The sequence below is a fragment of the Ostrea edulis genome, chromosome 4, assembly GCF_947568905.1.
Source record: "Ostrea edulis chromosome 4, xbOstEdul1.1, whole genome shotgun sequence".
Lineage (NCBI taxonomy): Eukaryota > Metazoa > Mollusca > Bivalvia > Ostreida > Ostreidae > Ostrea > Ostrea edulis.
In genome coordinates this window covers 59,246,294-59,270,937 of record NC_079167.1, presented here as the reverse complement: position 1 = coordinate 59,270,937, position 24,644 = coordinate 59,246,294, and the positions used below count along the sequence as shown (strand labels likewise).

At 36.6% G+C, this 24,644-nt stretch overlaps 1 protein-coding gene across 1 annotated transcript; it reads left to right on the top strand.

The window, feature by feature from the left end:
- The first annotated feature begins 255 nt into the window (after positions 1 to 255).
- On the top strand, positions 256 to 24,122 carry LOC125669071 (uncharacterized). The gene is made up of 25 exons (XM_048903516.2): positions 256 to 275; positions 3,022 to 3,092; positions 5,437 to 6,033; positions 6,159 to 9,193; positions 9,475 to 9,516; positions 10,459 to 10,590; positions 10,678 to 10,771; positions 11,031 to 11,440; positions 12,399 to 12,624; positions 12,966 to 13,057; positions 13,135 to 13,285; positions 13,467 to 13,829; positions 13,932 to 14,050; positions 16,716 to 16,946; positions 17,131 to 17,301; positions 17,728 to 17,888; positions 19,204 to 19,534; positions 19,627 to 20,017; positions 20,113 to 20,252; positions 20,357 to 20,495; positions 20,577 to 20,815; positions 20,921 to 21,098; positions 21,212 to 21,648; positions 22,145 to 22,403; positions 22,978 to 24,122. The coding sequence occupies exons 1-25, from the start codon at positions 256 to 258 to the stop codon at positions 23,496 to 23,498; spliced, it is 8,550 nt and encodes a 2,849-aa protein (XP_048759473.2). The 3' UTR covers positions 23,499 to 24,122.
- Positions 24,123 to 24,644: the final 522 nt, after the last annotated feature.

Genomic DNA, 24,644 nt, shown 5'->3' with positions numbered 1-24,644 from the left:
CTGATATTTCCAGGTATTCGTGTTTGTCCTACTCTCATTTTCATATCCATTGTGGTATTTATAAGATTGATCACAGTTTTTCACCTTACATAGTTTTGATAGTTACCAAGTAGTTGCGGTCGAATTTGACGCTTGCGTGAATAAATTTTCTTGTACAACTTGTATCAATTCCATCGTTTCAGAACTTCCTACCAGTATATATGATCTCAACATACAGGATGTATATCTCTTATCTGTTGCGTATAGACTGTCGAAATGACAGGAAAGAGGTCAAGGTACGATCCCCCCCTCAATTTTCCAATATATATATATATATATATATATATATATATATATATATATATATATATATATATATATATATATATATATTTTTTTTTTTAAATTTTCATATATATATATATATATATATATATATATATATATATATATATATATATATATATATATATATATATATATAATTCACCAGTCATTTTCACAAGTCAAGGGTCATTGGTTCGTTACCTCGCACTAACCCTCAGTCAACATTCAAAACATGGGTTCGATACGGAGCATGTTATCGGTGTTGTAACCTGTAGCGTGGAGCCAATCAGAAAATAGTTTTTATAATCGGCCTAAAACGAAACTTAACACGCACAGCAACAGCAACATGATTTTCGGAAAATTTATTTTCTTTGAAGAAACAATTAGACTAGATGTTTTTCACTTATCTTCTCGTCAATAGACACCATTTTTTACTTGCATCTGAAACAAGGAATATCATTGGCTGATTTAATTTGAGCGTATTGCGTCATCCTCCGTCTCGAACCAAATTTTGAATGGTGACCGATGTCAATGTTAGTGCTAGGTAACGAATCAATAGCCCTTGATTTGTGAAGATGTCCGTCAGTAAGCATATATGCTTAGAGAATATTCATTTAGGAAGTATGGAAACATTTGTTCTGATATTTAAGAAATGAATTTCACTTCTTAAAAATACATTCATGAGGGTATATTTATGAAATGCAACGCGACGTCTGCGCTTCATGAAAAGTATACTGACTGACGTGAAACGTTGCAGTCTATGTATTTTCAAAACTTTATTTTATATTTATTTTCTACTTTCATTTCTGTTCGACTTAACACAGCGACACGTACTATTTTTTTTATCAGGATTCATACGCACATTGTTTTCAAATCCATTCATGAGGAAATGGCTATCCTATATCGAAGGCAAAAACATTGGAAATATAAGTGTTTGATCGTCGGAATTATGTTGAGATTCTAGTTCAGCCGCAGGCTCCTTAAGTATGAATATTAATTATCATACCTTTTTTTTTTTTTTGGATAATTTTTTGGTGGCATATAAATGTGTGAATTTTCTTGTCTAATCTCATCCCGCGGTGGCCGAGAGGTTAGAGCGTTCGCCCTGTATGCGGAAGGTCTGGGGTTCGAGTCCCGGTCGCGACAGACGTAACTTTCACTCACTCACTGTCGTTATAACAGGGAGTGACAGTTCCAACGCCAAACGCTCGACATCAGGTGTAAATGTCACGGGTCCTCGGAGATGACCTTAAAAATGGTAGGTGTGGCACGCTAAAGAACCCTCACGGCTCAATGGCCGTAAGCGCCGAACATAGGCCTAAATTTGAAGCCCCTCACAGGTCTTGGTGACGTCTCCATATGAGTGAAAAATTCTCTTGTGAGACGTTAAGCAAGATACAATCAATCAATTTATACGAATTTGTTGTACGCACCGTGTGATTGGTTCGCACAGCCATTGGTTAGTCTCCGGATCATTCGAATGGTCTCGGGATTATTTGCGGACCAATCACACGACGCGTAATAAATTCGTACTCTGTGACCTCCTTTAAGGCTGCCAGTGGAAGAGAAGAAGCCCTGTCCGACAAATAAAAGAGATGAGATGGGTTTTGAGTTGAAGAGACTTGAAGTATGATCTCCCTGACCTGCTGCTCACCTAAATTGCTGTAATTACTTGGAAAATGTGCCCCGAAACCGAGGACCCCCCCCCCCCCCCTGTTGTTTACAATTTTTTGTTTCGTCGTATTTTACGCTACGCTTCGGTTGGTCAACAATGGTTTTGTCGGGGTGAAAATTTTCAATGTTACCCTCAACTACAGGCAAAATTCATAAATGATCGTATCAAATCTTACCCAATCTTGACATTAGTCGTGAAAATTGTGTTGTTCGTTAAAAAATTCGTCTACCATTTTTTTTGTTTTTTGGCAACCAAAACGATTAATATTCAGCCGTCATAATTGCATAAGACTTTATTGCATATAATAAAAATGCAACATATCGCATCTAATCGTGTTTCCAAATCGTGATGATCCAGTTCAATATTTTAGAAGATAAACACCAAGCTATGTTGCGATGTCCCACGATCTGTCACAATAGAACTTTATGATATAAGCATACAGTAATGCTGTAAATATCACATTGTCATCAACCTCAACTTCAACCATTCCAGTGTTCACTTTCTGTAGATGTTTGAAAATTAATGAAGTCAATGGTCAGTCGGACTGCAGATCTATACATATACCTGTCGGGATCCAAACGTACCTGAAACCGTCTTCGATCCTGATTGTGAAAGACATCGCGATATCGCAACATGGAGCATCGGTTCGTGATTGACGTATCGTAACGTATACAAACGTATCTGCTCGTACATGTACACGCTCGTCCCAAATCAGGAACCCGGATCTTAATGATCGTATGAAATTGAGGTCCAATCGTAAAGATCGGGACAATCGTATCAGAACGTATGTGATCGTATTTGAACAGGTGTTATGTACTAATTCGTTCCACTCAAACGAACATAAATTATTTACAATATACCAACACACATGTTAAGAGAAAGAAGCGCTTATATGCTCGCACTTATTAAACGTACAAATATATTACAGTTTTCATTTCAACTTCATCTGTAATAAACAAAACAAAAAATACATATTAGTAGAAGCACATGATACTTTCATAACTAAAACAATATTGTAACTTTGTGCAAACTGTGGGTAGGAGGGGAAATACGGCTAAGAAAAGCCTTCGAATGAGGAAGATCGTGCTTTGCTTGAATACCTGTTTTACAGGTTGAATGTTAAAAATAGTAACCAATGGTAGTGGCTTTAATATAAGTCATAACATAGAATACGTGTTCTAGAACATGTGATAAATTAATTTCATATTGTTCATTCCGTGACACATCGTGTTACCTGAAATATATCTACCGTGACATTACCGTGTCAAAGCCCAACAAATCGTGTAAGAAAATATTAACTCGCATCACCTCGTATCAAAACCTGAAATTCCAGAAAACTTCCGCAATCAGCTACGAATGATCAATCTTGTCGTCCGTAATGGATCGCACGACAGTGGGAACGTAGCATAAGTCAAAAGAAAAAAGAGGGGGTGGGGGCATACGGTTAAACAAGTAGGGGGGGGGGGGTCTATACATGTAATCTATACCAAGTCTTGATGTTAAAGTAGTGGTAAGGTTCACTGATATTTTGTAGCTGGCAGTATTTGAAAAACATGATGATATTATCAACTATATTTTTGTTAGGGTAACTATACATGTCGTTATGGTTGTCAAAGTAACCTCCCCTTATCAATGTTCCGTAATAAATGTTTGTAATGTGTGTATTATTACCAATTATACTGAGATGTATTTCAGATGACGTATATAATTGTCATAAATAGAGAGAATGATACAAGTTTTGTACCATAATTTTCATCGTTTGTGTAGTTGGGTTAGTTTAGATACACATTCTAGTGATTTATATAATTTCTCTCTTGTCCTTTTTCTTGAAGGACTTCCATTGCAAACTGAAATCAAAGATCAATCTGATACAAGTTTCGAGGAGGAGGTAATTAAAAGAAAATCTAGTTTATGTGTGTGTTTCGTGATGTGCATAAAACTAGTTATTTCCAACTTGTTGTTCTTACGTCAAACAGAAGTAGTGACCAGAGCTATAGAAAAGAATGAAGGTGACTAATTAAACATGCATAATTGATGGTCAGGTGGAAAGAAACAATACCGAAGTTTTCTTCAAAATTCCCAGATGTCTGCAAATGATTTCTTGGCGTAATCAAATCAAGCCAATTCATATCGATTTATTAAATTATTCAGACACATAGATTTGCCCTCAAGATTCTCTTAAGGTTAACATACGACTTCAGAAAACAGTTTTGGAAAGACCATTAGAGGAAAGATTCGCCCATGAAATGTCCGACAATAGGAGAACAGGACTTTGGTTTAGGTTAACTTGTTTCTGCATTGTAGGTATGTAAGATGTTTAATTATCAAAACACGATATTTGGGCTTGGTTAAGTAGCTTATATATAAATGTATATTGATGTCACCTCTATATTCTCTTTATTGTTACCGTGTTCTCAATCTAGTGAAAAATGGATTGTTTCAAATTCGTATGGAATAATTTAATTCCTTGACAGAAATATTAAAAATCAAATTTTAAAAAAAAAGCCTTATGGGTTTGTCCATTGTTCATAGAATGAAATGGAAGAGCATATCAGTAATGATACTGCCGCTAATGCACCACCACCTCTGAACGATTCGAGTATCATTACACGTTTTAGTTTCGACTCATCTAGTGATATAAATATATCGCAAGCGTTGTGGCTATAACGGATTCATAACACTTTGTTATTTTGCCCATCGCTCCCGATTGTTTTCATTACTGTCAATCATTGGTAAAATAGTAAAACTTTCAATGTTAAAATTCATATAAGTATGCAATTAGATGTATCTGGATAATAGAAAAATACTTCCTTAACACTGAAGCATTTGTTACTTCCTTGTCTCGATATTCATTTGAATATTTTTGATGATTATCTCTCAGGATATACGATATAGTAATGATGTTACTGATTATATGATTTTTTTCTATCAAAAAACCGGAAAAAAAGGTATCAGTCCAAAATGAAATAACGATCTAGTTTGCCAATACAACCTATCATTGGGTCAAATGCTGTCTGACGTGTTTCATACCGATTGTTAGAACGTTCTTGGCACACTGATTTTGACTACGGATAACTTCGTTTACCTGATCATGATATAGGGCTCGCGGCGGGTGTGGCCGGTCGACAGGGGATGCTTACTCCTCCTCGCAGTCTGATTAAAACCAGCCCCCTTCTCCTATCGTCGTCTTGACGACGATAGGAGAAGGGGGGCTGGTTTTAATCAGACTGTCCTCCTCGGCACTTGATACCACCTCTGGTATATCCAGGGGTCCGTGTTTGCCCAACTCTCTATTTTGTATTACTTATAGGAGTTATAAGATTGATCACTGTTCGTTATCTTCACCTTTTATGCATATGACGTGCATTTTAACTTTTGACAATTTCAATAATGAAGTTCTCTATTTTGAAATTAAGTATATAGTTTTAGTTGCCATATCTCATGTATCATTTTAGGGCTGCTTATTTCTCCTGTTCTGGCGAATGATGTTCACTTGACGTACGTGGAGGACGATGTGACCTTTATCACAGGCACATCCCCAAAAGTGGGTTCCAATGTCAACTTCGGAATTTACCAACACTGGTGTTTGGGGAACATCAACAAGTGCTCGAATGGTATAACTGTCACTTTCTTTTTAAAACCGAGACCAGGAAACGAAACATCACCGGAAGTTGTCGTCATTACAAACGGGGGACATTCATATTTCTCTGAAGGGTTTTACCTATTGCAAAGGTACGGCGACCAGTATGAATTCGGTATTTCCAAATCCGAAAATGTATGGAAACACACTTTCCGACTACTCCCGAATGTGTGGACCAATATCTTTGGCTCCTGGAACGATAGTGGCGGATTAAAGCTCTACGTGGACGGACATCTTCTGAAAGAACTTGGACCAGAAAAGAGAGAATATGAAGGAGACAATTTTGATCCCTTTTCCGAAATTGTTATCGGAAGGGACAGGGAGGGGAGGGCGATTGACGACAAAAACCTGTTCGATGTTGAAGATCTTTTCATTTATAATTCTGCAGAAAACACTGATAACCATCCAATAGGTAAACAAATATTATTATTCTTTTTACTACATTTGATATGAAATTTTGTTCATGTAAATTATTTCAAACGAATAATGTTACAGATTGATCTGTTATAAGTTATGAAATACCTTAAACAATTGCAGATGATGAACGTTACTACCTCGGATGCAGACTTCAAAGTACAGATGAAGGTTCCTTGTTGAATTTATCAACATCTGAAACTGCAGTTCACGCCTGTAGAGCACACTGCGACAGTCCCATAGTTGAAATTAGTCCAAATGATAAGTGCAACTGCTTAAATCTTGATGTTTTACCATTGATCGTCACAGACGAACGATGTATTTCAGGGTCAGGAGTCGGTAAATTCTACTCTGTGTCTGGACTTACAACAACACATAACTATCACCTGACGGTTAGAGCACACCCTCTGCATAAAAGTTCATATACTAAACCTTTTGAAACCGTTGGTATCGAAATAGGAACAAACTTTGATACACAGGAAAATTTTAAAGTTCAGTTTGGAGATGGTATTACACTGAATACCAAAGAGAAGGTCTTAAGTCACTTTTGGTCATCTCAAGATATTTTCACAGTCACCGTTTCCACGTCTATAGGTGATATATTATTGTCGGCGGAGGTTGATTTCGAAGTGAAAGACGTGGATGAAGGGGTACGTCCAGAAATGGCTGTTGTGTCAGCGATACACTCACCAATCCAGCAATCAGCCGAATATGAACTCTTGGCATTTAGCAATTATGTCACAAAATGCACGGTTACATTTGGAGACATGAAGGCCTTCAATGAGCAGGCGTCACAAAATTATTTCAACAAAGTGTACATCAATCACACATACGACTCTTTCGGAGAATATCTTATCGAATATACTTGTGTGAATGTTTATGGAGAAACGAAGAATTCAACAACATTCGTTTCCAAGTTATTTGACATTCCATTTCTATATCACAACAGAAACGATTCCTTTTTGTTCAGGATTCATGGTAACGAAAGATACCTAGAGACCTTGAATGTCATACGTAATGGAGAACAAACACTAGAATCCAAAGTATTGGAGAATGGGATTCTGGTCAAATCATTAGACCTAAAACCTTATGAGAATCTTATTACCATTAAAAGTGGGATAAAGACGCTTATTAAACGTATATTCTATGTACAACACTCGGTGGAGGAGGCATCAATTGCACCAATGAAAAGAAGTAATGCTTGGCATCTCACAACCAACATTACCGTTCAAATTCCTGTCGGACTGGAGACGTTCATTAACTGCTCTTTTGGTATAGGTGAACACTTCATGTTTTACATTGACAAATCAGAGGAATCATTAGGAATGACGTTTGAAGTGGAATACCCCTCTCTTGGATACTACCCTGTCGTCGTGGACATGTCTAATGATATCAGCGTCTCTCGTGCAGAGGATTTAATTTCTATTGAAGTTCCCATTGTGTCTATGAAACTGACTACAAGTAACATAACGGATAAGACCCTCCCCGTGGTAGTAAAGGTGGACCTGAATGGTAATATGCCTGGACCGGACAAAGTCGAATTTCATATACGACATGGAGACGGCAAGGTTGATGACGTCAGCTACAGAAGTCCATCAGAAAAGTTTACATCATTTCAAAATAAACATGTGTATGACAACTGGGGAATATATAAAATCTGTGTAACGGCCAAAAATCAAATAAGTGAGGTCTTTCAGTGCATTTTGGTTCAAGTAGGACAGAACCTTACTCATGTAGATTTACAGACATCAACTTTAGGTCGTGTTCTCAAAAATGATTATGCAAAGGTTAACATCACGACCTATACTGGATCTGATGTCACGTATGAGATAGATTTTGGCGATGGAAAGTTTACATTTACAGATAGACAGCTAGAAAATGGAATAGTCACCAGTGGAAGTCACGAAAATGATGTAAGCATTGATTCAAACAGTACGTCGACAAATGACACATCCTTGGAAGATTCCAGTAATGCTACACAGACATTGACCACCCTTATCACTGTAGTTGAGAATCTCAATTCCACAACAACGCTAAATCCAACAACAGAAACAACATCGATAACAACTACAGAAAATCTTCATCGTAAGATTAGATCAGTGACATCCTTAACGCAGTTTTACGCTATTCGAGTATCAGATGAGATCATTACAGTGGGACATTTGTACACAAGAAGTGGAAGATATAGTGTGAACGTAAAAATAAGGAATGCATTTTCTATTGTTAGAGCTAAACTTTGTCAGAGCATCATTGTAGATGATGTAAACGACATTAAGTGTCAAAAGCCTGCGGTAAACTTTGCAAATGTTCAATCTTCTTTCGCTAATCCCATAACAAGAATCCGTTCGGAAGAATTCAACATAACGGTCACTGCAACATCTTCTTGTGTATCGGCTAATCTGTTTACCTTTTCATGGAAAGCTGAGAAATTCAACAAGGGCAAGAAGGAACCAATTAAAGAAATTTGTTCCTTGGAATCGCCCGATAACGTTTTGGTCGTCCCGGCAGTGTTCTTATCGTATGGCGTGTACCGACTGACGGTTTCTGTGGCCCCATTGGGTCACAGTCTAAGGACAGAAGAAAAGTCGGTATTTGTTTCAATCGAAGCATCCAATCCATACGCTGAAATAGCAGGCGAAAAAGAAACAGATTTTCTGATATATGCCAATGCAGTTTTTGATTTGAATCCTTCCCGTGATCCTGATTTGTTAACAAAAAGCAAGACCGGATTAGAATTCGACCTTGTTTGCGCCACAAGCAAGGACTTTGAATCGGCAGACGCCGTCTCCTTCCAGCAGTTATCATCAAGATCTACATTGATTTACGAGGACAATATGTTCAAAGAGAGTACAAATAATCCTGTAAAACTTTACGATTATGGAGATTGTTTTATGAATGTTGACAACATGACGAAATCCATTTCGGTTATGGATGGTCGCGTGTCTTTTCCAGCAGAATATTTTGCTTCCGAAGAGTTTGTTTTCAAACTGTTTGTTTCAAAAGAGGGTCGTATAAATAGCACAACACAGACAGTGAAAATTAAATTGACCAATTCAACGGATATTGCCGGTCAGTTGGATGCCATGGCGAGTATAAAAGATTGTGGAAGTTTACTCAGGGCTGTGGCCGTGGTGTCTGGAGAATTTTTAACTGGTGGGGTCAGTATTCACCGCTGTATGGTTATTCTTATTTGTTTTATGCTGTATATTAATGCGCGGTAAGGGACGTACATTCTTGAATTAAATATAAATATACAATTTAAAAGTTGAATGAAATTGGTTCCCAAGGTTCTGAGATCCATGTGTTTTCTCTACCCATTTCAATTATTGGTACAAACAATAAACATGCAAACGTGAAACCCAATCTCAGACTTTCAAAATGCTAGTACTTATCTCTAATATCAATTTGTTTAATCGATATAAAAATATACTCTTGACAGGGAAATAGTACTAGTGATGACCAAGAAGAAGAATTGACAGAGGTAAGGTTTTTTCCCCTCACGTTTTACGGTACAAATTGAAATATACTATATACATTTTATTATCATAAGAATTCATCTTTAATTTGTTAAATGCAACCAAAAGAAAAAGAAAAAGAAAAAAGACTATTAAACATGCATTAAAAAAATTACGGTTGTAGAGATATAAATGAAAAAATACTTTCAAAATACAGTCTGTATTTTTACATATTTTCTTTCCAAAACGAGCCGAGTGTTGACCACGTGACTGTCTTATTAGCATATATTACGTCTATTTTTTTCTACAAATTCTTAGACCTGTGCATAACTACCTTTAGTAATTTACACATGAATTAGTACAATGAATTTAGACTGACGGGTCCTTATTCCTATATTTACAGTCGATGAAATCAATGATTAATTGATTGTATATTGTTTAACTTTTCACTCATATGGAGACGTCACCATTGCCGGTGAAGGGCATGCAAAATTTAGGCCTATGCTTGGCGCTTATGGCCTTTGAGCAGGTAGGGATCGTTATCGTGCCACACCTGCATTGACACGGGACCTCGAGTTTTGCGGCGTCATCCGAAGGACCGCCCTATTCAGTCGCCTCTTACGACAAGCAAGGGGTACTGAAGACCTATTCTAACCCGGATCCCCACGGGACATGAAATCAATGACAAAACTTACCGACGCCTTGTTTTCTTTACGACCACGTGTGATGAAGACGAATGCAATGTACATATACATTTAACCGAGGATGTCCGAAAGTTAAATTAGTTAAGAATGAACTTAAAATTTCAACCTATTCCTTTCATCTGAAATGAAATCAAATAGTTTACGTTGCATAAGTTATTGTGTAGTGCCAATACAGATACCTTAACAATATTAGTTTGAAGAAGAAAAAACAAATCGTACTTCTTAGTACATATATAATTTATCTTTTTATCTTTCTTTTTTTAGGTCCGTGCATTTATGACAAATTTGCTCGATAACTTGGCAGATAAAACAGAAAATCTTGACCAGTGCAAAGGAGTTGCGGGTGCTGTAGCGGGTCTAACATCAAATCCGGACCAGACCAGCTCTTCTGCTAGGGTACCAAATCAATTCATGCAAATATTTTTTATAAATCAGTTGAATAATATTATCGGTTTGATTTTTAGAAGTTCTTTATATCTTCAGGCGTCTGGAGGAAGCGCTGTCAATAAGAGTATGAACACGATGAAAGACAAATTTGGAAATTCCAATTACGATGCTGTAAAAGACGCCTCAGCTAGTGAGTTAAATTATATTAAAACTCTGTTTGAAATAATCATCATATTGTCAGGGAAAGTGCCTAGGATATTAATTCTTCTATCAGACAGTGATCCGTGAAGGCTTTAGAAGGAGCGATTTTTTAAAATCAACGTTTCAAAATATCATCTTGAATGTAATCCCAGTGTTATGAAGATTACAAAATCGTACTCTTTTATCATAATTTCATTACAAAGTAAATAGTTAACCGAGTATCAATGTATATTTTTTGTATTCAACAGGTGCGGTAACAGGAATGAGTAACCTGCTCCCTACGGAAGATAAGGCAGAAGTGGCGGCAAGGAAACGGAGGAAAAAGCGGGAAGCATCCCAGAATCCGGTGCCACTTCAAACAGACAGCAACGCCGACCAACTCGACTCGTACGACCTTATAATGAAGGAAGAAGATGCCAATCTTCATCGATTCTTTGACGATTTATATGAATTTGTGTTTATATTTAAAAAGGCATTTCGACGTGCTGTGAAAAACTACTATGCAATAATGTGGATTAACAAGGAAACCACTTTAGCCGACGCAGAAGAATTTTTCCGGGACGTTATAATCGAGTGGGAACCGTTTGATGTTGAAAAATATTTGTTAAAGTATTGCAGGCATGAGAAAGATCTCCTAGACCAAGAGAGATTACTGGCAGTATGTATAAATTTCACAACATTCAGTATATAACAGTAACGTATTTAAAAGGATCAGACTATCAAACTATCAACTATCAAATCATTGATGTGACGTCACCCTTTTGTTCTTTACATGTGATCACATATTCTTAGTCCACATTTAAAGCATCCAATATGACTATGTATTCAAAAAATCCATATCCCAGAACTGATGCCCAAAAGAAAACAAGGGTTATATATATTTTTAGAAAACACCATAAACATCCTCCTCAGAAATGCAATGTAATGGGATAGGGTGGACGTTGATAGACAAATATATGTAGTTCCATGAATTATATGGTCTTGCAAGTGCGATCCATGATAGCATGATTCCCCAGCTGCCCTTAATGGAATATAAAGGATTCGTAGAAATAAGTGTATCATATATGTAAAATTTAGAGGTATTGAGTAACTCGATGAAATAATTTAAAAGAGATGATGTTATGAAATATTTAAAAACACTAGATTTTCTAAATTGATTACCCCACCCCCTATTTTCACCTTATCATCATTATCATTTAATTCCCAATATATGTGTATATTGAAGTAATTCGTCTTTAAAAACTGTGGGAAGACTGATTCGTTGAAATTATCCCATGAGGTTACCTTCAGCTGTCCTTTCTTTTAACAAAACACTGTTACAATATCTATGAAAAACACCATAATTTTTCAAAGACTGTAGGAAGTGTTTACCTGTTACTGTGTCTTTTGTTAAGAATGTGGATAATGATTAAGTTAGGGGACATGCCTCAAACTGTCCATTCTGTAAGATAAAGAACTGATCTCTACGACCAGAATGGACAGTTTTTGGTCTTTTTTTAAATACATATTAAAATCATATTTCTGCCTCAAAATATTCTTTTTGTATTCGATGTATAGTATTTTATGAAAACTTTGAGACTACCATTAACTTCAGTATCTTTCATACGTAAATATAGGACAAAAATGTAGCAACAGCAAGCACTGGGGCGGTTGATTCCATATCTGGACTTTTGCTGGGGAAAATGGAAGCCTCTAGAAGACGAAGACGAAGAAGATCGCTTCCTGGAAACGGAACACAAGCAGAGGCCGAAGTAGAGGGAGAAGACGACCTGGAACAAGAGTGTGCTATAAATGCTCCAGGGATGGGACTGGGGTTAAAGAACATTGATCCGGATCAACCTGGTATGAACTGTTTCTGTTTTATAACTGCATATTTCAGACATTTTAACATCATCATAATCCTTACGCACCATATCAATTATTTTCAGTAAAGTGATAATAACAAACTATTATTCGGAGATTATAGATTCATGGTTGTTGACAACCGTTTTTAGAAGAATGAACAAGTGAAATTTACGAACTATGATCAGTCTCGTAAATGACCTTGTAGTCATATTGATAGTGGTCAATATCATAAGAATGTACATTTTACAAAATATAAATTTTGAAAGAAAATGATTATCCAGCAATGGAATTATTGATGGTAACTTCTAATTTTTTTAATTGTATCATCGCAACTTTAGGTCCAGCACAAATGTCATCAAGTTTTGGTAGTTTTGAAATACCTGAAGGAGTTATACCAAAATCAGATGATGGAGGCGGAGTTGGCACTACCGTAAGTGTGTCTCTGAATTTGGCCCTTTTAGCACTTTTATGAGAATTCATTAAATTGTTACCGTGTTTGGTTTTTAGCTCGTTACCACCAAAGGTAATCCCAAGACTTGGGGCGCTAATTCCAATGGGATCAAATCTTCCGTCTTGTCTTTGGATTTGTCTGGAAGTGGTGGCGGAAGTAAAGTTAAGGTGAATAACACGAAAGCGCCAATGAAACTCATGATACAAGGTAAGCAAATTTTGACTTTATTAGATGGCCATGATTGCCATTTCTATGACTGTGGAGTTTGGTAATAGGCATGGAGAGATCGTTGCACATTTTCATTGTTTTAAGTTGACACGACATATAAGAAATTAATTGATGTAAGAATATATGTAACTACCCTGCCGTTCAATCTCTTCTCCAAAAGGAAAAGCGGAAGATGTACCAGAACCATTCCAGTGGATGTTGTGTGTACCAAGGGGTGTTTCTCCCGAAGACGCCACTCAGTGGAACAACCATCCTGTACCAGTTACTGAAAATGACACTGCGCTCCACTTCCTATTGTGGCCCGACAGAAAAGGAGATAGATTCAATGTCTACTTTAAATACAAAGATCGGCCAAATGCCACCCATTATGACTACAAGACAACAATGCCCCACGAACCTATCGATTTCCCTGGTCATCAGAGTAAAGATCCAGATGTTTTGAATCAGATGTTGCATACCTTCTATCCGCCACAGAATATGACGAAATTGAATGGAACATATTGGGTTAGCATTGGGATTGCAAGTAAGAGTTGTTTTATCAGTATCTATGCGAGGGAACAATTTATATTCTAGTGCCCTATTATTTTGTAAGAATCTATTTTTTATCACATGCATTTTCGTTCAGAAACTGACGTCGATTTTGGAAGTAGTGAGACGTGTTTAAACTACTCAACACAGTCTTTTGTACCAAGTTGTAAATTCTGGGACGACGAAACAGAGACATGGAAGGGGGATGGTTGCAAGGTAAATTAAACATTATGGATGTACAACAAACAACACCACATATTCGGAGGTTAGGAGTGGGGTGGGTTAAAGAGAAGATTTTAAATGGAATAACTGTACTAGTATTAGGCTGCCTATATGCCTTAATATGTATATTTCTGGATTCTTCTCAGTGATTTGTGACTGATACCTAAGATGATCATGTATTTATTAACATAAAAGGTGTCTGATAATACCTCAAATGAGAAAATAAACTTATGCAAGACTTACCATGTGTTCAGTCGAAGTATCGATTCGTATGCCCCAAAACGAGACAGTTCTTGTATTTTCATGGGTATGTGAAATATTAAAGGAAGTGAACATGAAAGTGTGACATAGGGTTTTAATTTGTCATTTTGATGTATATAATGAATTCTAAAAATCATTGACATGTAGTTTTATTCAGTAGGGAGATATTTCATAAAGGTTAACTAACCTTTTCAATCCTTGTGAGCTGCCATATTGAAAAAAACTCATGACTTCCCTGCTGGGTTATCTCTTAGCATCCACTAGAGGGCAGCTCTGATGCTGACGTCAGTAGGAAATATTGTGTATTTCAGCATCAACATTAAAACGTCATAAGCCGAAAGTGAATTAGATGTGGGATATCAATTTGAACCTGATGTTACAGAGGAAGAAATTGTTTTTCAGAATAATGCTTCGCAGCTCACTTAAGGCTATCCGAGAAAAATCACAGTGCTGTTAAATGTACCTCTGTGCACTTTGCACCATATGACGTCACAACGAAAAAGTACGTCACAACGTACAGGTTCTGATAATTGTATCGCGGAGAAAGTGTCATAATATTTTGTCGTTATTTACTACTGTTATCAAGTGATAAGCTATATACTTGAAAACATTTCTTGTCTAATGATTACATGTATATATATTATTCCTTTATGACATCAAATCATTCTCCATTTTTTTATATATAGTATGCACGAAGGTGATATTCATTTATATTGTGACCTTGAAATCGCCCCTAATCTGAATGACTGATGCGTTTAAAAAATAAAAATTTTCTTATGTACATAAATAATCTCATACTACAGAAACAGTGGCAAAGTTCAGGTTCATCTGCTGTAAAAACAATATGAATTTTTCTGAAATATTTTTTAGATATATTCATGCGTTTGAAAAATGCAGGGAACAATTTCTATCTTGTATATTAACGGTATATATGTATAGGAATGTGGACAACCCCGGTAATTCGCTGATGACTGTTGATATGTTGTTAAGTTATAGCATGTTTAGTTTGAGTATGCATTTGTTCCCAACACTTTCCATTTTAAGAATTTTTATTTCTTTCCGAGTATATCAATAAAAATTCAGCTGGTTACCCGCATGAACCTGAACTTTTGTTGACAAGTAGGGCCTCTTGTTGTTTTCTAACAATACAGTGTTACGTGATATTCAACTGACGTCACGGAAAATTACCATAAGGGGAATTTACGGTAGCTCAGTCAGTCAACATATGGGTAGTATCGTTTCGGTGTTTAACCGTAACAAGTGTAATAATACCTGTGAATCTGAAGTGCAATTTCACCTCATTATTATTGTGCATTTTACTATGGAAGCCCTTAACCTAGCTGCGTTCTTCACCAGCAGTTGATTTTAATGAGAGAGGATTTTTCTTTATGGAAATTGTACCTATGTTCAAGGGGTGTCTTTCTTGTCAGGAGTTTGAACATTTTGTGTCCGATTACATAGATATACACATAAAGTGTAGTTCTCTACACCCATATTTTGACATCGTGTGTCTAAGTCCAGTTATAATTGATACAGCTTACATTTATGTATTCAGAAAGGAAGAGCCTCAAAGGACTTAAATAACAAGTAAGAAAAACACAAAAAATGAAAAATACATTTTGTATTCATATGCATTAAAATTTAAACCTAAGCCGCCATTTGTGTGTAAACATTTCCAATATGTGTAACATACACGTGATAGAATACAGTAATACTTCTGTTGCAGACATGCAATCAAGATTTATGTTTTACTGGGTCAGACGAGGTCCGCCTCTTAGGTGGGTGGGGGGTCAGAGTTGTTAAACCCTCATTTGTTATGACATGAATTAAAGGAGATTTTCCTAATGAACACTACTATTAAGAAAGATTTCTTAAAACCTCAGATTCTAATACAGCTTTTGAATAAGTATTTTGTTTAGTGTAAACAAATAATATAATTGTAAATTGCATGATTTTGAATCTTGAAATGTACAGTGCTTCTTGGTACGTTCAGAAGTTGGAGGAGCTGGAGAACTCCAAAACCTTATCCATCAATTATAATAGGAATCCATAAGTTCTTCTGCTGAAACAATTACCTAGTCACCAGCACCAATGTTCCTCATCTACGTCAGAGCACAGATGCATGCTGGGAAATAATAGATGACCTCCATAAATCTTTAACTTGGAGTGTTTAATTGATCAAATAATAAAAACAAGCACAGTAGTTCCAGGCCACACTATTTAGTTTCAGTAGGTTTTTTAAGTTTATTATGCAGCAAATATTTGTTTTCATGTTCACTTTCTTTAAGTAAACTCGGTACATTGGGAAAGACCGGCATATTCATTTGAAACAGAGAAATTTGTCATTAATAAAAATTTTGCTAATGAAGGTAACAGTATCATAATGTAACTATTATAGGTTGGTAATGGTACAACAAAGTGGAACACTGAGTGCTTGTGTACTCACTTGACTTCGTTTGGTGGCGATTTTGCTGTACCTCCCAACACAATTGACTTTACCAACGTATGGGCAAAGTTTGCAAATCTGAATGAGAATGCAGCTGTTTTCTCCACCGTCGTAGCTTTGATTGGCGTATACATCATGTTGCTAATCTGGTCACGATATATGGATAAGAGGGATATTATAAAGGTATTCAACATTTACAATTGTAATATTACGAAATAAAGACCCAACTGGGGAAAACCATATTATTTATATCATATTCAGAACTTTCAGCTTTGAATAAACTGATTGGCAATCTGCCGCCGGGATTCCTCGACATGCATTAATTTGTTAACGTGGAAAGTCAATAACTTTCTTCCTATCCTTTCAGTGGGGTGCCACACCTTTGGAAGACAACCTTCCATCGGATAACTATCACTACCAGATGACGGTACAGACGGGCGTCCGTAAGAACGCGACAACGAGGTCCAAAGTCAGCTTCATTATGTCAGGGGAGAATGGCGACAGCGGTGTTAGACGATTGTACGATGGTCATAGAAAGGTAGGGAGTGAAACCACATGTAAATATACTGTATTTCAATTACTCCATTTGCCAATTTAACTGTGTATATATTTCTCTCATTCCATCAGTAGTTACTAAAGGATATGTTATTGAATTACTGCATTTCATTTTCTACATAAAACATTTAAGAAATCCAGGACCATTTTTGCTCCCAAAAAAAGGAAACTGAACAATAAATTGTGTAGACCTGATTCCACCTCTGATGTGTCCAGGGGTCCGTGTTTGCATAACCCTCTATTTTGTATTGCTTATAGGAGCTATGAGATTGATCACTGTTCGTTATCTTCACCTTTCACAGAGAACGTTTATAAAGAATATAAGCAATTGTATAGAAAACGGATATACATTGTAATTGATTAATTGTATTGACATTCTCATTATCTAATATATCCTTATTTCTCACAGGAACTCGAAAGTGGTAGTATTCTAAACTACATTTGTAGTGTGGAAAAACCACTTGGCTCTCTGACTTTCATGAGGATCTGGCACGACAACAGTGGCAAAGGGAAATCGAAGAGTTGGTTTCTGGATCAAGTACAAATCACTGACCTTCAGACTGGTGACAGGCATGTTTGAGAATTCGATTGTGCATTGTAAATAGAACAGTGTATATAGCGTATACAATGTATATATTCTAATTCTGATGTTCTTCGTATCTTATTTTCATAAACCTTGATAAACACAATCATGAATAATATTTACAATCGTTAGGGAGACTTGTTTTGTCCCAGAGAACATATATAACACTATACCAATGGTCCTGCTTTACAGAATGAATATTTCCAATTTTAAATAAAATGGACCATAGACGTTAATGGCAATCGAACACAAACGGGATGACTTCTTCTTCGTCGTCAACTTCAATGTCTATGTACAAATGTATCAATATTCCATTATCGCCTACATATGGTGCTTATGTGTACCAATTGTTTCGATAATCGAGTGCATATCATGTGTATGATCAATTTACAAACCGAGGCAGGCTGCTGACAAATTAGTTACAGTTACAGGGGTTTTGACAGTTTCATTTAAAGTTGGGAATTTTGCTTCCTGACAGTTTGTAAACAAACTACGTAAAATTGACGTTTGTTTGTGACGTCACAAACACCGCAGGAAAACATAGTGTAATAATTGAAATTTATGTAGTGGATGATATCCACTGGATAAAGGAGTAAACATGTGATAAAAATATATACGATCGGTATATGCTCTTTCACTTACAAATTTAGTTAAATTAAAATAATGATTTCAAAGTATCTAGAATGTCGTACAATAGACTAATATATACCAATAGAGTAAATTCAAACTCTTACCATAAACTCGAAAAACATAGAAATTGCAGTGGAACTAAGTTTCTTGAATATGGTTTTTTATTTGAATATATAATCACTTGGTCCGGGTAAATGTAGGAGTGGTGTAGGATTTGTGTGGAATTTACTAGGATCTTGCTTGTATAGCACGAAAATCAGTAAAAGAACTCACAAGAGTAACTTACAACCACCATACAATAGCACCACTGGAAACTCTCACACCCAAACACTAACCATACTGACCGTTCACACTCAACCATACTGACCTTTCACACCCTTTCCTTCCTCTCTCTCTCTCTCTCTCTCTCTCTCTCTCTCTCTCTCTCTCTCTGCAAATTACCGTTTATCCCGATGAATGGAATGGAACGGCTTACGATACTATTTGTGTTACGAGGGCCCTCGTATATAATGAATGAATGATTTAATGAAATTATATTGATATATTAAGCATGCGAATTCATCCTTTGATACTTACTTATCCTAAGCGCCTTATTTTGCTCGGTTTTCAAATTTTGAATAGTTTATGAGATTGATCAATGTTCGTTAAATTAACCTTTTTCATCCTTTCCAGGTACATTTTCCTCTGTGACAGATGGCTAGCTTTGGAGGAGGATGACGGAATGGTAGACAGAATCCTCCCAGTGGCTGGACTGGAGGACTTAGTAGCTTTTAAGCAACTCTTTTCTGCCAATGTCCGCAAAAAGCTTTCCAATGAACATCTGTGGTTTTCCGTCTTCTCAAGACCTACGAAAAGCAGCTTCACGCGTGCACAACGTATTTCATGTTGCATGTCACTTTTGTTTATGACGATGATTACAAACGCCATGTGGTTTAAATCTGATGATAATGCTAAGCAATCACAAGCTCTAAAAGTTGGTCCGGTGTCATTCACTGTACAACAGGTAAGTTGAAGTTATTGATTATAGTATATGCTTAGATATATAACACATGATATTGATATATACAGTAATATAAAAATCATATTTTCTTTTAGTTCTTTGTAAGCTTTGCCAGCACAATGCTAGTATTTCCTGTCAACTTTATATTGATCACCTTCTTCAAAAAATGTCGCCCAAAACAAAATGCCGTGATACAAAGGCACCAACAACAGCCAAAGCGTGGTAAATGGAAGAATGTCACGAACGGGTCGCAAATTTGGGGTGATGTGACTATGCCAAGTCGATGGAAGCGGTTTAAGGATTATATCTCTGATCTAGTCAACTTCAAACAAAAGGCCAAGTACGGAGCAGATGATAATGATTCAGATGATGACGACGCTCCGAAAACAAGAATTGTTGGTGTACCTGAAGATGAAAAAGAGAAAAAGAAGAAGAAAAAGAAACCAGGAACTCTGCCACACTGGTGTCTCTACATTGCTTGGGTTTGTAAGTATCGACTTCGTAGGGTTTGTCTTTCATTTTCTCTGTCGATCTCATGTCAGACAAATATAAATATGTATCATATACTATCATCTTTCTAGTGTGTTTCTTCAGCATCACGACGGCAGGATTCTTTACCATCCTGTATAGTTTAGAGTGGGGGAAGGAAAAGGCAAATGAATGGCTCACGACATTCCTTTTGTCTTTTTTCCAATCTGTTATCGTTGTTCAACCTATAAAGGTATAGTATATCCCTTTCTATCTCGTGTTTATAAAAATGATATAGCGGCAATCCACATTTCAACCTTTTACAAATGAGTTTTTAAAAATAATGTTTCTTTGCAGGTGATGTTTCTCGTTGCTTTCATAGCTTGTATCCTAAAGAAACCTGCTTTAGATGAAGAGGACACGAATGAAGACTTGAATAATGTCATTGCAGCACATGATGAGGAATTCATTGGAAAGGATAATGGGACAATAGAGGGTTTGTAATATTTTCACTAATTTATATCTGTGTACATGTACCTTTGATATCTTAACTGTTAACACTTTTTTCTTCTTCCAGAAATTGCTGCAAAGCGTAAAGAGGCAAACGCTGAGTTTCAACCTCCAGACCCAGCTACACTAGAAGAGGCGAGACAGCAACGCCTGCTAGAACTGAAAATGGAAGAAGTTTTGAAAGAACTAAGCGCTTATATCTTCTTTGTCATCATCTTGTTCTTTCTCTCTTACCAGCAAAGGGACTCGAACTCCTATATGTATGCATCGAATCTAAAGAACAGCTTTACCCACAACTTTGAGTCGGTAAATATTTCTGTTCATAAGACTGAAGGAAATATTTTATATTAACTTACTTCTGTCGGTGAACGCAACTAAAAAATTGTTGATCTACATATAAATCATTTTTAGATATCTACAGTTGATCAGTACTGGGTATGGCTTGAAACTAAGTTGGTTCCTTCTCTTTACGCCACCCATTATCATAATGGGACTGAAATCAGGCGTTGGTGGGAAAAAAGGTGTATTAAAGATATGGCCTCAAGACGTGTGGGTATTCCTCGGCTACGGCAGCTTCGTGTTAAACCAAGTACGTTTTCCTAGAACTCTTGAGTTTACCATAGTCCATAAACTGCCACATGCGAGTCTTAATTGCCAATATTTACTCTGACAACGTTATATTTGCTTCTTTGTCCTCAACAGATACCTGCAAAGTCGGTCCATATATGCGTACTTTGATCCATCACTGCCGAGATGAATACGGATGGACGGACGACGATGCCAAAGTTTATCTACCGAAATGGGAAAAGCCCAGTCCTGAAAATGAAACAATGCTTACAAAGTTAAAAAACCCTGGTCCTTGGGTATACCAAAGCTCGGTAAAGTTAGCAAATGCGCCATATATGGCAACGATGTCGACTTACAAAGGCGGCGGATATGTGTACATGTTCGAAAGAAATGTTGAAAGAACCAAACACAGTCTGAATGGATTGAAAAATGATATTTGGATGGATGCTCATACCAGAGCAATTTTTCTAGAATTCACAGTGTACAACCCAAACATTAATTTGTTTGGCTCTATGATTATGGTTATTGAATTCTTGTCGACTGGAGGAGCAGTGCCAAGACTTGAGTGCAAGGTAAAAGCATGTTCTGCGTATGATCAGTTTTTAAATTGAGACAGTCAACTGATAAATAAGTTGATATTACTGGGTTTCAAAAGTCTCCTTTAAAGTCATTATTTTGCAAATTCTATGGTCGTTATAACGATCTAATTTGCAAATTCAAACTCTCACTGGGTCGAATGCTGCCTGACGTGTTTTATACACATCGTTAGAGCGTTCTTTACAAACGGATTTTGACTACCGATTACTCCGTTTACCTCATCAAGGTATATATCTCAGGATCGGTGTGAACGGTCAATAGGAGATGCTTACTCTTCTGAGACATCTAATTCCACCCCTAGTATGTCCAGAGGTCAGTGTTTGTTTCTCTTAATATTGTATTCTTTCTAGGATTTATGAGATTATTCTCTGCCCGTTATTGTCACGTGTTCATAAAACAAACTGCGAAAATGTCTAAGGAATAGTATTGACTATAATTCTCCCCTATATTTTCCTTTGTTTTGTTTTTCAGGTGTTCCGATTGTTGAACTACGTTGGGGGCTTGGGGGTAATGGTCCTTATCGCAGAGGTTATTTATGCTATCTTCAGTTTGTACTTTTTTGTACGGTGTATCAAAAAAGTGAAGAAACAGAGGATGAAGTATTTCAAGGAATTTTGGAACAAATTGGAGTTTGCGCTTCTCTGCTTCTGCATAGCCGTCATAGCTATGTATGCACTTAAACAAACACTAACAACGTTGGCAATGAAAGCGCTAAAGGATCCAGAAAAAGGTAAGAACGATGCGAAACATAGTTACTACGTTCTCTGTTGAATATATAGAAAATTCTGGATTTTCTTATTTACCCTCATACTGAGAGATGTATCAATTGATTGTGGAGTTGCAATTCCGCGCATAAATTTTCGAACGCAAATTACCTGTATAGTTTAAAACAGCAAAATGTGATATCATATCAACGAGTAGATGAGATGAATCGATCGCATAGTATCCCCTAGATTTACAACAAACAATTTCAAATAATATATAAAATAAGCACTGCTTAAAATATGTTTATCATGAAAAAGCCAACAATATTGCTGCCAACTGATTGCAGATGTTGTAACCGATGAAAATTCTTCAGACCGAGTATCCGTTTCGAAATATACCCCTCTACGCAATCTTAATAAGCAACCCTTACACGACGCACGCAGTGGTGATATGCAGATTAATATATACTATGATAGTAACACTGATTATCATTCCAAAATGTGGGCAGAAAAAATACACATCGATAATGTCGTAATATGTGCATCTGCTTCAATTTATTGAAATAACGTTTTTGACAACGAGTGTGTTCTGTATTGCAGCTGATTACGTGAATTTCCAATCCCTGGCTCTTTATGATGAAATGTATGGCTTCATGTGTGGTTTCGTAGTGTTCTTAGCCACTGTCCAGTTCCTGAAACTCTTACAATTCAACAAGAAGATGGGCATGTTGGGCGAAACAGTACAGTACGCTACAAAAGACCTCAAAGTATTTAGCATTGCATTTTTGCTGTACTTTTGGACTTTCACAGCCACGGGTTTCTTGCTCTTCAGCAATTCCATGATTTCCTATAGCAATGTCGTAGGCGCAGCAGAGTCCATGTTTGCGTTTACACTGGGCAGCTTTGATTTTGTTGCCATGCAAACTGCACAACCCGTGCTGGGCCCCATATTTTTCTTCATGTTCATTTTGGTCGTATACGTGGGTCTGATGAGCATTTTCTTGACCATCATTGCTGATGCATTCTCGACAGTCAAAGAAAACCTTGAAGGGAAACAGAATGAGTACGAGTTCATTGACTACTTCACGAAGAGGTTTAAACAAGTAATGGGATTTGCATAAATATTCACAAGTACCCAATACAAGCACATTCAAAGAAGCAGGTTTCTCGATTCTTGAGGCTTTATGTAGTCAAGTATATATCATCTGAAATAACAAAATTGTGTAATACAATTACTTCCGAGTTTTCTTCATTCATAGCGTGGTCTAGGTATTAACATCTTATTCAGATTTATGAATTTTCCTAAAAATGTATAAACTATAAACTAATGTTTTGCACAATTTGCGAATACATGCATTTCTATTTTCTATATGAATTAAAATCTTATGTTTGGTTAAATATGAGAAAGGAATACATATACATGTACATGTATATATATTTAACTTCAATCACGAAATATTCAGTATTGTTTGAGAGAATATTACCATGATAAAGCAATGTATACTTATCTATATGCAGCCTCCTTCAAATTGTTTCTTACGAATTATCATTTTCTAACAAAAACACAGACGACCGGCAGTTTTGCTGGTGAACCTGTTCACTTACTCGGCGAGAATATTGTCCTTCAAACATTACATCGTTTGTTACTGTTAATTCATCGATTAACTATTTTGTTGTAGAGAATATTTGGATTACTAAAATAAAAAGTTTCTCACCTGAGCTTTCATAAACTGATCTTTGCAATTGTTGACAAATCTATATACCGCTTGAAGTTGATGGTAACATTGACAATATTATCACCTGCCGACTGCCATTGTCGACCAACGAGCATCCTCAATTGTATGTGGTATGTATTTTAATTGAGAAACAAATTATACAAAATTGTAATCGCGTTTGTAAATTTATTTTTAAGAAGTTTAATTCATTGCGACCAGACTCGTGGTACGGACAGGACAAATCGCGAAATTTAACCACTGGTGATCCCATGAATCATTACCAGCCATTCTAAAGATTAATGCAAGTTAACAACCTATCATTGGGTCACAAATGCGGTCTGACATGTTTCATACCGATTGTAATGCCGTTTAGCTGATCAAAATAGAGGGCTCACGGTGGGTGTGACCGGCCAACAGGGGATGCTTACTCCTCCTAGGCACCTGATCCCACCTCTGATATGTCCAGGGTGTCCGTGTTTGCCCAACTCTCTATTTTGTATTGCTTATAGGAGTTATGAGATTGATTACTGTTCATTATCTCCACCTTATTTT